The following is a 13067-nucleotide window of genomic DNA, read 5'->3' on the forward strand; positions in this document are numbered from 1 at the left end:
CTAGGCATTTATTTAGCTTATGACTTGTTTAAATGACCACTTTACACAAAATGTAATATTTACTATTCTACTTATGTTTTAGCATTCACGTTCCCTGAACTCTTCCATCAGTTTTTTTTTTTTAGAAAAGTAAATATTTACGTTCTTATTATTTACCCAAATATATCCATTTGGAGGTTATTTTCAACGAGTTGAAAAGAATTCATCATTAAAAAATGGGAATCAAGTTGGGGTAGAGTAGGGTTTGAACTTCGAACCTCTGATCCGTGAGGCAGGAACACTAGCCACGGGACCACAACCCGATTCTAACTCGATTTCGACTTTTGAGAAGTTAAGAAGCTGAAAGCTAAAGCTGAAGCATAAATAAAGTAATTTGCTTTAATACTTAACCTCAATATCAAATACATAGATGGCGTTCCAAACGCGCTAGCGAAAGCTTTCCCTGTTTCATGACATATATACTAAAACCAAAAATGTCACCGATATGGATATTCGCTAATAAGCGGAATGGGGAATGTTGTAGAATTCTACATAAAAGTGGCCACTTGAACCCAACCTATGACAGGTCATAAGCCCTGTAAACGCTCGAATATCCATAATATTGAAACAAAAATTCTACCCATCTCTGTAGTGATATAAATAATAAGCTGAAAGCTTTATCATGTGGGTGAGATGTTACACAGTGTGTAAAGTGACCACTTAAATCAGCCAACGACAGGTCATAAGCCCTGTAAATGCCTGGACTTTTGTATTTCTAGTATGTCGTAGTGGTCAAGATGCTTGACTCACACACGGAAGGTTTCAGGTTCGATTCAAGATACCCTAAACATTAAATGTGATTTTTCTCAAGACTGGGTGTTGTGTGATGTAATTCGCAACTAAAATTGAGCCTCCTCGCCTGTTGTGGTGCAAAAAAAACTGTTCTTACATTCCAAAAACTGTTTTTCTTCTGTTGCAAAAAAAATTATATGGTAAAAAAATGTCGAATTAGTGGGTTATTTGACAAATTATGGAGAACTCGAGATGGTCGAATTTATAATCCCTTTAGTCATATTTTAATGGAAGTTTTGACTTTTCTTCCGTAGGAACTCCCACTCATTTAAAAAAGGGTCTGCGTCTACGAATCTAACATTAATTTACATACTTTAGGGATCTAGTTTTTATTACTCTCGTTTTAAAAATAACCTATAAAGTAGCCTCTATAATAACATGGTAGTTAATTGCTGACGTCTGAAACAAAAAGAGATTTTTCATTAATATTTAAAGCATTAACTTTGTGGTCAAACATTTTACTAATTGTTATTGAACCTTTCAGTATAGCCCATTTTACGATGTTCTATTGTAATGGTCACTCTAAACCTATTAAACTCAAGCCCAACCCTTCCTCCCTTTTTTAAATTATTTCCCAAACAACATAAAATATTTTCATGATCTAATTGACATGACTGTTCTTATTAGTGCAAGTGCTTATTAAAATGCATGTCTTGTTGGTTTTATATTTTTGTGCAACAACTATGGTGAAGGTGTATAGTGGGTTTTGCATTGTTTTGTTTGATTTGCGTCCTGACAAAGAAACGGGTACGTCTTAAAACCGGTAGACATAGAAAAGTCGGTAAGTGGTTTTATACAAATATTTAATAACATTGAGAGATCTTTTACCTTCTGACTTTTATAAAAAAACTATGTTCCGTCTTGGAAATAAAAAAAGTGTTAATTAAAAACAAAATAATACACTACAATGATAAGGTACATTAAAACATATATTTAAAAATAATTCATAACACATCGATATAGAAAGATCAAAATAAAAGTAAATATTTGATTTGAACAACTTAATTGAAAAACCATGTTTTGAATTTGTCCAAATATTTGTAGACAGGCTGGATTTCCTCCCCAAGGAATTATTTACATCTTAATTTGCTACAGCAGAGAGGGAAAACATTTTTGAGAAGGGAATATGTTGTGCATCTCACCCACATTATTTAGGTTCTAGCTCTTTTACTTCACAAACTTCACAAGATGGAAAGGTTGACGAAATTTGGATGTTTAATCACGGGCAGAATGGTAAATATTACACAGTTTGTGAAATAGTCACTTTAACCAAACAATGACAGGTCAATAACCCTGTAAATGCCTAGACCTCCATATTTTCTTCTCACATATGTTTTTGCTCTCTGTTGTAACAAATTAAGATTTTCATCAAGGAGTCTTCGACTTCAATCGCTCCCCAAATGAAAATCTGAGTACACTCTCCCAAAATAGTAAACACTCTCAGTGCTATGAAAAAGTGGTCTTTAAGCAAGTCGTTCGGATTTTGGGTATTAAAACATTGATAATTCGTGTAGAATCCTTGTACAAACTATAAAGCTAAAAAATAAATAAAATGACAAGCAGCCTGTCAATGTGCAATTAAAATTGCATTAGAATTTAAATAAATAATCGATATTTAGAAGTTCTCTTTCTTTTAAGGTTTTCCTTTATTATTTGTTTTTATGTAGGTATATTATATGTTCTTCTCGCAGATCAATTTCACTCATATTCTTTCACTTCAATATTTGAGTATGTCCAAATGTTTGTAGACAAAAGACTGGAAATTGGAAAATTGTTTCAGGCGTTGCCTAGTATGTGAAATAATTCAGTCAGATGAATCTCTTCACAACAATAAAGGTTTCAGCTCTTTAACTTCACTTTTATCTGACTGAATAATTTTACAAAAAATACGGATGTTCAAACATAGGCAAAATGGTGAATGTTACACAGTGTGTAAAGTGGCCACTTAACCAGCCAATGACAAGTCATAAGCCCTGCAAATGCCTAGACTTCCATATTCCCTTATTTGAGGTATTCTCCATCCCTGTTGTAATTTGTTAATCTTAACGACTCCCGAGGGGATGAAATCCAGTCTTTTGTCTGCATTTGGACAAACTCAAATATTGTAATAAAACCAACTGGTCCAAGAAGAAGTTTAAAAATTGAAAAATTGTTTTCAGGCGTTGCCTAGTATGTGAAATAATTCAGTCAGATGAATCTCTTCACAACAATAAAGGATTCAGCTCTTTAACTTCACTAAAATCGACAAATGGAAGAGTTGAAGAAATACGGATGTTCAAACATAGGCAAAATGGTGAATGTTACACAGTGTGTAAAGTGGCCACTTAAACCAGCTAATGACAGGTCATAAGCCCTGCAAATGCCTAGACTTCCATATTCCCCTATTTAAAATATTCTCTATCCCTGTTGTAATTTGTTAATCTTATTATTTCAGTTTGTAAAAGTTTGAACATAAAATATCTGTTATAACAATCTTTTTGTTACCATCTCAAAAGGCGTGAAACATAGATGTGTAATGTCTACAGGGTTATTTGATCTAAACATAGAAAACTGTATAAATGATAAAGAATGTATGGATATTGGAGTTAAAATTAATTACTTTGCAGTAAACTGTTTGTTGTACGCTGATGATGCAGTTATTTTTATCAATCTGCAAGGTGGGTTTGCAACAAAAATTATCTAGAACCTATGATGTCAGTCAAAGTGATAGTATTTGAAAGGGGGAGTGAGGTTACCGGTTTATTTATTTTAAATTACATTTTAATCCATATTCACAAATATAGTATGGCTTTTTAGGCTCTGCCCGTGTTAATCCATAATAATTAACAACAACAATATGGAAAGTATTTTTTTTATAACTTATAATGACATATAAAACAACATCAAAATAAAAAAAAAACAAATTAAAAGTAACAATCCAAATAAAATAAATACATTAGGTAAAAAATATAAACCAGTATACAAAATAATAAAATCATTAAAATTCATCAAACATATTTAAAAACCTTTAAAAAAATATCAGTTAGTTTTTTTTTACATTTTTTAAGTAAGAAAGGTCTATGAAATATTGTCCAATGAAAAAATCTTTTTTGCTATTTATTAGTAGCAAAAAAAATATTTTTAAATTTGTAATTTCGAATTCCCGCAAAAACGGTCATTCCATTGGCGACGCCTCTAATACGTCACAATTCATTTTTTTGTACCTGCCCATTCGAATTTGTTGAGAAAAGTTTCACAGTCCTTGACGCCACATTTTACAAGGCCAAACATGTTGCAGTTCTTTTTTTAAATTAATGTATGAAAACATTTCTCCACAATATCCACATTGATTTTGAAAATACAATTATTTATGCTGAATTTATTTCATATATTTTTATCAGTATTTGTTGTATGTGATATTTCCCTATTGTTATATTAATTTTAATATGGTACAGAAATTATAAATTAAAGTAATCAATAATGCAACAAAATATCGGTTAAAAGCTGTTGCATAATAAATGTTAACTACAAATGTCTTGAACAAGTAAAACTTTTAATGTATCTGGGGAGTAAAATTTCAAAAGATGAAAAAGAAGAGAAAGAAGAGAAAGATTTTGAAAGGAGAGTAAATGCGGAAAACAAAATAATCGGCGCACTTATCACAGTAATTTCTAATAAAAATACGTCAATCGAAGCTAAATTGGCAATGCACAATGGAGTTTTAGCCTTAAAACTTATGTATGGAAGAGAAACATGAAACTGGCAGACAAAAAGTGAAAGCAGAGTGAACGTGGTTGAAATGCGTGGGATATCAATGTGTGACAGGGTTACAAATGATACAATCAGGTGGAAATGTAAATCCGTGACTGTTATAATCGATGAAGTAAAGAAAGGGTCTCTGAGATGGTTTAGTCATGTAGAATGAATGGATGACGAAAGAATGGTAAAGCAGATAAAAATGACGAGAATGAAAGGTAACGAAAGACGAAGATGACCAAGGTAGACGTGGTATTATCAGATAAACCAAAATCTTAAGTCTGGTCGTGTCAAAAGCAGACAGAACTAAAGAGCATGTATGAAAAGATTTATGAATGTGGAAGAACCTAAGAATGAGTGCTAAGATAAACATGTGAGGTAGTCCATCTTCTCTGAACACGCCCACGGGAAAATAGCGTGATGGTAGAAGTAGTAGTGATCTTTATTATTTAAAGACCTTCCTGGAAGATCCATATAGTACAAGTAGTCAAAAAATTATTTTTGGTGGAATAATAATTTTAAATAGTACGTGTTGGATTTTTTGTATCTGTTTTGAAATGTTGGGAAAGAGTCAGCTAAAACTGTCATTCTTGGAAATATAAGCATCAAAAATGGAGAAAAAACCAAAAACAAAATGTAAGAAACGAGAAAGGTAGTATTTGTAAGGCTTAGAAGGATTGCGTAGATTAATATTTGAATAGAAAAAGAGAAATTTTGAAGTAGCAAAAATTGCTCATATTTTGATAAATTAATAGGGATAAATTGTATTATTAACGTATTACAGATGTAAAAAAGTTAAATAAATATACAATAATATAAGAAACTATTATTTACGAGAGAATATGTATGTCTAGGCATTTACAAGAATTACGACCTGTCATTGGCTGGTTTTAGTGGCCACACAACCCTGTGAAACGTTTACCGTTTGCCTATGTTTTAACATTCACATTTCTAAAATTGTTCTATCGAAACTAGCCAATAACAGATAATAGGCTTTGTAAATGCTTAGTCTTTTATAGTCCTTTCTCGTAATGTATTGATTCTGATATATTTAAACAAACCAACAAGCCACAGAAAGTGGCTTGGTGGATTTTAGTTTAAGTAAAAATATGATGTTTGAAATATTAAAACTGTAAAAATGTATCATTTTATAAATATAAGAAATATTAAAAAAAAATAAAAAAATCTTGATTCACCAACTGTTAAAATTATTTTTTTTTTAAAATGAAGTGTTTTTATTTGTTACAATTATATTAAATGCTTAAGTTTATTGTATCATTCAAATAATTTCTTATAAAAAATATCGAGTAAAAATTGGAATTAAGTCTCTTGAAAAAACTTTTTTTTTAAAGAAATCTTTTTTCCATAGAGGTCTTCATTTTAATTATCTTCTCTTCAAAAATCATTGTGTGTCTTATTATATTAAAGTTTTTCGGTGGATTTAACCAAAGTACTTAAATAGTCAAAATTAATAACTTTAATAAAATGTTAAGCAATCCTGAGGTTATCATTCAACCTATTTGTATAATAAATCATATCACTTTTAGGCTTGCTGTGGCGGGACCGGAAGCGGTTTATCTATACCGGAAGCTATGGCGCAAAAGCCTTTGAAGAAAAGCCGACTGATGGAGCCTCCTACTGTTGTTACATCCGGTAAAGAGCCTTTTACGGTTATCTAGATTGACCGTATATATTTAGAGGGATTCTCGCCGATTACTGAGTAGTCAAAGGTTCTATAAAATATTGACGTTGAGTGAGCGAAAGTTTTTAATAATCAATTATGGTTTGATAATTTTCTATTCCAGCAATAAATAAGTAATTTCCAACAAATTATCTTCCGAAATAAAATTTAAAAAAAATATGTAATGATTTAAAGCTAAATTGTATACCCACTCTATTTTAACTTCTATGCAGTATTCATCAATTCTTGTAATAAATATACATTTTTAAATATTTTCATTGGGGTTTGAAGTTAGTTCTCGCGGTTTTTTCGTGAAAAATTATGTTTTATTTTTAAAAAACAGTAAAGAACATGTCGTTGCAATACAAAAAGTATTGCCGATTGCTAGCGACTACATTCTCCAATCTTTCTGGCAGCATACGAATCTCGAAAAAACGACCTATCTTTTGAGGTAATCCACGAACCAAGTCAATTTTTAGTAACTTCATAAGAATGGAAGTGTTGCCCAGCCAGGCTAAGAGGTATCGTATAGAACAAGTAGTAATCGGATGGAAAAAAATCTCTCCAAAAACTCTCCAAGATGTCTCCCGTCTGTTGATGCATTAACCCTTTTTTAGTTTACAGAGAATGCAAGTGGAAGCGCAATGCAAAAGTCTAAGTAAGGATTTATAATGTTTTCATGTAGAAATTACTCTGATTAACTTGTCAAGAGAGGTAACATTGTCCATTATAAATATAGTAAAGCCAAAAAAAGATATCAATGATTTCACGTTCCCAAATGTTGGACACTCTTCAAGTGGGTTGAAAGGTCTGTTGACGAATGACAACAGTCCGCCTTTTCCTGACGAGTTGTCTGTGGTTATTTTGTCACAAGAGCAAGTGCAGAGAAGTTCCTAAAGCAGGCTATTAAAAGTAAATAGAATCCTTGCACATTATAAGCAAGGAAAAAAATAAAGCAACTCCGATATGAAAAAAAAATAAAAAAATCATCGGATGGAGCAATGTCCGGTGAACACGGGGGGTAGGATTTTCTATTTGAGCGTTTCCAAGTATAATTTGACTGGTCTTGCAGTGACTGAGAGTCGTCATGCTGCAAAATTACTTTGTCGTGTGTCTTTTCGTGTTGCTACCGGTTTCATTTTGAAACTTGGCTCAAACGCATCAATTGTAGTCGGTAACAATCTTCTGTGATGGTTTCATTGGGTTTGAGGAGCTAATAATGGACTTCACCTAGCTGATCATGGTGCAGAGCAGAGATGACGATGACGGTGATGATAATAATGAAGTTCGTTGATTTTCTGGTAGAACATGGTCACCGTAAGTCTCAGCTCGAATTCTATGTGCTTCAGCTACAGAATTTTTCTTTAAAAAAATAATGAAGTAAAATTCCTCGCATAGTACGTTTTTTTACACGAAATTCAATATTTTTCCTTGAGGACACCGTCAATGAGACTTATGTCCTCAAATGCGGTGTGCGGTATGTGGTCGGCAAGCTGTAGTATTGCCTGATCGTCGCTTTAGTTCGTTTTTGTCCAACAGACCAAAATAAAAATCTGCAAAAATAGAGCTGCAAAGTGTTTTCTTACGAAATAGGCAAAAATAATGACCACAACTTAAAGCGAAAACCCCTTAAACAATTTTTTACAAACATATTTTTATTAGAATTTTATAAATAAAGGTTTCCTCAGAACTTCCGTCCACTTAACTTAACTCAACTCAATTTCATTAAAAATTGTACGTTGGACAAAAACAAACCAAAGCAATGTGATGTTGAAAAGCATAACATCATTTGTTCGGAAACGTCGAGCACTTATTCAAGTCTATAAAAATTACAGAAAAATACTGTTCTCAAAATTGAAGCAGCATTGATGTTAAAAAATAGATAGATTGGTTAATGTTACATAGTGTGTCAAATAAAACATTGAGAAGTTGAACCTTAAAAATACCATTAATCAACAATTGAAGTATTCTTTATTTTTCTGAAATATTTCCACGCTTTTGGTTTGTTATTCAATGTTTGTCGGTGCCTGGAAGAAATAATCGACTTTTCAAAACTTTCCAATCCCGAAGTTTTGATTTGACTAATGAACCGTGGCAGATAAAGCATGCTGCCGCCCGCCATCTTACAAAGCATATGGTAGGTGTAATCAAACAAGAGTGGAATGTATAAAATGGTGCCTAAGTATAATAGAAGAGGGAAAATGAGACTGAGAGTGTGTTAGTAGTGATGCGCATAATCTTAAAACCGGTTATGAAAATATCCGATTGATTCAATTTAATTCTATTCAATCAATTTACTTGAAATAACATATTTCATATAACAAGCTTAAATTCATGACGAAAATATTGTAAAAAGAAAAAAATGCATAAAAAGACTCTTATCAAAATAACAGGAGAATTAAATAAATAACAGGCATTACTATCAGAAGGTTGGTCCTTTATATTGGCATTTGAAACAACCTATGTTGACGCTGTTTAAAGTCTAGTAATTATCAGGAACATACAAACCAATGCTCCTCATTATCTCAGAAAAGTCGACAATATCGCGCAACAATCGATGAGTAGTCAAATACACATTCTATATTAGTCTCTTAACTGTTGTAGCTAAGCATACCCTGAAGAAACTCGGTCGGGTAGAGCCAAGGATAATACTCACACTCTCATGTAGAGATATTTCAAAAATTTATTTTGGAATTTCCCTATCATAAGAAAGTACTACAATTCATGTGACCCCTAAATTATCGAACCACTCTCAAGTTAAATTTTCACCAAAGAGTTGTAAAAAGTTCTTAATACGCGGGTATTTTCAAAAACCCTGGCAGTATGCATAACAAATTCTAACATCTTCAAACCTGTTATCATTTTTTTTACACTGTAAGTATCTCTACCTAGTTCTTTTTTTAACCCTAGATAGATAATTGACGTCTCATCGATGTTATACATTTTGCAATATTGATAAAATTTGCTCGTATATGGCGCCACTGCGCTCGCTGTTTCTACCAACATAGTCGACCCACTGAGCTTGCAGGTGACACCTATGACACCTATTCCACGCAGGTAAGTTCACTATTTTTTTGTGAATAAAACGTCGGAATTATGTATTATTATGTTGAACGTAATACAAAATAATGCTTGAGTATCTTTCTAGTGTTAATAAACAATATCAATCAAAAATAGTTTTTTACTAACAACCCTCATTTAAAAAGGGTAACAAAAAGGTGATTAAAAAAAGTTAAAGTCAAAACTATAATTCTGAAGAAGATAGAATAATATATAAAATTAATACAGAAGATCCTAAAATTTTTTAGTTTTATAAAGTAAGAAATATTAATTTTTGTTATTTTAGGATTTTTTCAATAAAAATATACAAAACCCTTAATGTTTTCCATTTACCTACAACACACTGACATTTAGAGTGATACATTACAACAAACTTACACTAACATATTTTTTTCACAATTCAAAATATGTGCACTCAAACATATACACATAGAATCGACGTATGGTTATTTTTAATGCACTGTAACGTTAGATAACGAAAAATTGCATCTCAATGATTCCGTCAAAAAATATTAATCATTGAATATTTTACGACTCCAAACGCAGATATAAAAGGGTGGGGTCTATTTTAATAATTCTAAGTAAACATATGATTTGGGTGTTTTTAAATATAAAATTGTTCAAGGGGCCTAAAAACTACTCGAGAATGCAAGTGAGTTAGGCTTTTTGGCATTGCGCGGTTTTGCTTTTCATTATACTTTATAGAAGTTTAACTTTTTAGTACGACATACTTCAACAAGACCATACCAACCATTATAACAATGTACTTTTTTTTCCAACCAGTTATATTTAAATGAATTATTATGAAAATAAAACTTTGTTATTAGTTAACATATTACAACAGAGATGAAGAACATTTCAGAAAAGGTAATATAGAAGTCCAGGCATCTACAGGGCTTATGACCTGTCAATGGCTGGTTTAAGTGGCCACTTTACACACTGTGTAACATTCACCATTCTGCCTATATTTGAACATCTATATACCTTCAATTCTTTCATCTGTTGATGTTTGTGAAGTTAAAGAGCTGAAACCTTTATTTATGCAGGTGAGATTCAACTAATTGAATTATTTCACCTACATACTAGGCAACGCCTGAAAATATTTTTTTTTCAATTTCTATACTTCTTCATGGACCAGGTAATTTAACAACAATATTTTGAGTTTGTCCAAATTTTTGTAGACAAGGATTGGATTCAACTCCCTAGGGAGCTGTATATATTAACATATTACAACAGAGATGAAGAACATTTAGGATAAAGTAATGTAGAAGTCTAGGCATCTACAGAGCTTATGACTTGTCAATGGCTGGTTTAAGTGGCCACTCTACACACTGTGTAACATTCACCATTCTGCCCATATTCAAACATCTATATTCCTTCAATTCTTTCATCTGTTGATGTTTGTGAAGTTTAAGAGCCTATAAATAAACGCCTGATACCTATAAATAAACCGCGTAAATAAAGGTTTTAGCTCTTTAACGTCCAGGCATCTACAGGGCTTATGACCTGTCAATGGCTGGTTTAGTGTAAGATAAATTTATTCTTTTACAAAAACACAGCTATAGTTTCGGACGAGCACTCCTCCTATACGAGTGATATAAAACTAATATAGTAAACACAGAATATTGTTCACAATGTCATGGAATTTAAACAAAAAATAAACAAATTAATCAGTGAAACTTGGAGCAGGCGGGTTTTTTTTCCCCCTTATCTAAGGTGTTAGTATGTGAATGGATAATTATCTAAAGTACATATATGAAAACATGATCAATGTGTGACAGGACATTAAGTCAAATTTATTTCTTAAAATTTAACACATAAGTGGAAGTTGCAATAATTAAGTCTAAGATTTAATGTGTGGGAAGACATCGCTCGGCTAAGAGAGTGTTAACAGAAGCGGGTGTAAGAGGGTGAGTGAGGTGAGGGGGTTCGCAAAGTTTAATTTTCATAATAATTTATAATAAAGTGTTACGAAGTGAATGCCGATTCGATTAAAAATACTATAATTAAATGATTCGATTGCAAAAATAATTAAATATTCGAACCAGTTTTTCACGTCACTAAGAAGAAGAGCTGACTTTGGTTAGATGGAGTTGATTAATGCATCTTATGTCAGAATAATAATGGAGACATTAATTATGTGAGCATTAGAGCATTAGAGAAAACGAAGACTTCGGAGAAACTACATCGTCAGTTTGACAAATACTAAATTTTGCTCAAATTTTCGCGATAGGAAAATAAATACAGCGATTATTGTCTTAAAAAAAAAAAATTGTTGGTACAAAATGATTATGTTAGGAGTTAAGTTTAGTAATTTCTGTTGTTTTTTTTTTAAATTTAAAAATGATCACCAAAAGTCAAACAAAATGGTTAAGGTTATACACCAATCCAAAGTAAAATTTTCTGTTGTACAATATGTTTTGTTTTCTTTTACGTTAAATATATTATTTATTTGATAAACAGTCTTCAAAATGGAATATTAAGTAGACGAAAGTGAGCATTTTCGACACATCCCTCTCTTATGACAATTTGTCGAAAATGTATGATTATTATTTTTTATTTTATTTATATATTTTTTACATATTTATTACAGCAATTTATAAGTAGTTATTAATACAACAAATTAATTGTGTAGTAAAAGTGAACATGCATATTTTTTATTTTTGCTGTTGGTTCATCTAAACTGCCTGACTAGGGATAGCTTCCCCGTTCTAAGGGAGTAAATTATGTATTTAATAATAATATTAATAAATAATTACACTTTTATCATAATGTGTGCTTTTTCAGTTTTAAAAGTTAACAATGAATACCCAGAGAAAACATAAATGATACCAAAATCTCTATATCTCTTATTTGATGTCTCCTGTATTCCATTAATTGAACGCGAACAGAAAGCGGAAATGACTTATGTTGACAACGAATAGTTTAATAAATTATACAAGACAAATACCAAATGCAAAAATGCTAAATAATTACCTCCATCACATTACTGCAAACCATTTCGTACTGTCATGGCGCCATTGATGGAAATTGTTCACTGAAAAAAAAGATAATAAAATAATAATATATGTTTACAATTTTATGGTGTTATTGATAATCGTAAAAGTTCTTTGGGAGCACCACGTGCATATATTTTTTGAAGTTTATGTACGCAGTTTGCCTAAAAACCAAAATTTCGCTCCGCAGTGAATGAGTTTAATTCTTCAAAGTGAAACGATTATTCAACGAAACTCACAGAAATCGGGCAGAAACAGACGAACAAAATATTTTACACATTTTTTAGTACCTATGGTAATGAATTAAACTATGAAACATAACTCTTTGCTGTTCAATTTTTCTGGCATGGTATTCATAACTAACCTGAAATATAGGCAAAGTGTGTAGAAGCTAATGACAAATATTTTGAATAAACAAAAAGCAATTGACCATTGAAAATAACGTGTTTTCTTTACAAAAAAACCCGCAAAAGCTTATGCAAACACCTGATATTTCTTAATATTGAATCAACTGCTCCACAAAAGTCAAGGGTATGTTATGTTTTTATTCTTTCATTGTGCGTTTTGTAATATGAACAATTAAGATGTACATAAATTAAATATAAATATAAATACGTAGTGTTTAAAATTATCCAAACATTTTGTTGATTATCTCTGTTTATTAAGTCTGCTTTGTTTATTCTCAAATGTAAAAATACATTTGAAAAAAGTTTATTGTTACGTGTCCTCGGCATGGGTCACCCCAGTGAGGTCATAATATTTGA

At 31.5% G+C, this 13067-nt stretch overlaps 1 protein-coding gene across 1 annotated transcript in view; it reads right to left on the minus strand.

The window, feature by feature from the left end:
- Positions 1-12313, minus strand: part of LOC148271444 (suppressor of lurcher protein 1-like) — an 84281-nt gene extending 71968 nt beyond the window's left edge. The window contains exon 1 of the mRNA XM_088241372.1: positions 12284-12313. Coding sequence (XP_088097498.1) covers positions 12284-12307 — 24 coding nt within the window. The 5' untranslated portion in view covers positions 12308-12313. The remainder of the gene's footprint in view (positions 1-12283) is intronic.
- Between the last annotated feature and the right edge of the window lie 754 nt (positions 12314-13067).

Source organism: Micrasema longulum, unplaced genomic scaffold, assembly GCF_059751315.1.
Source record: "Micrasema longulum isolate JH-2025_06_02 unplaced genomic scaffold, ASM5975131v1 h1tg002867l, whole genome shotgun sequence".
In the NCBI taxonomy this organism is placed as follows: domain Eukaryota; kingdom Metazoa; phylum Arthropoda; class Insecta; order Trichoptera; family Brachycentridae; genus Micrasema; species Micrasema longulum.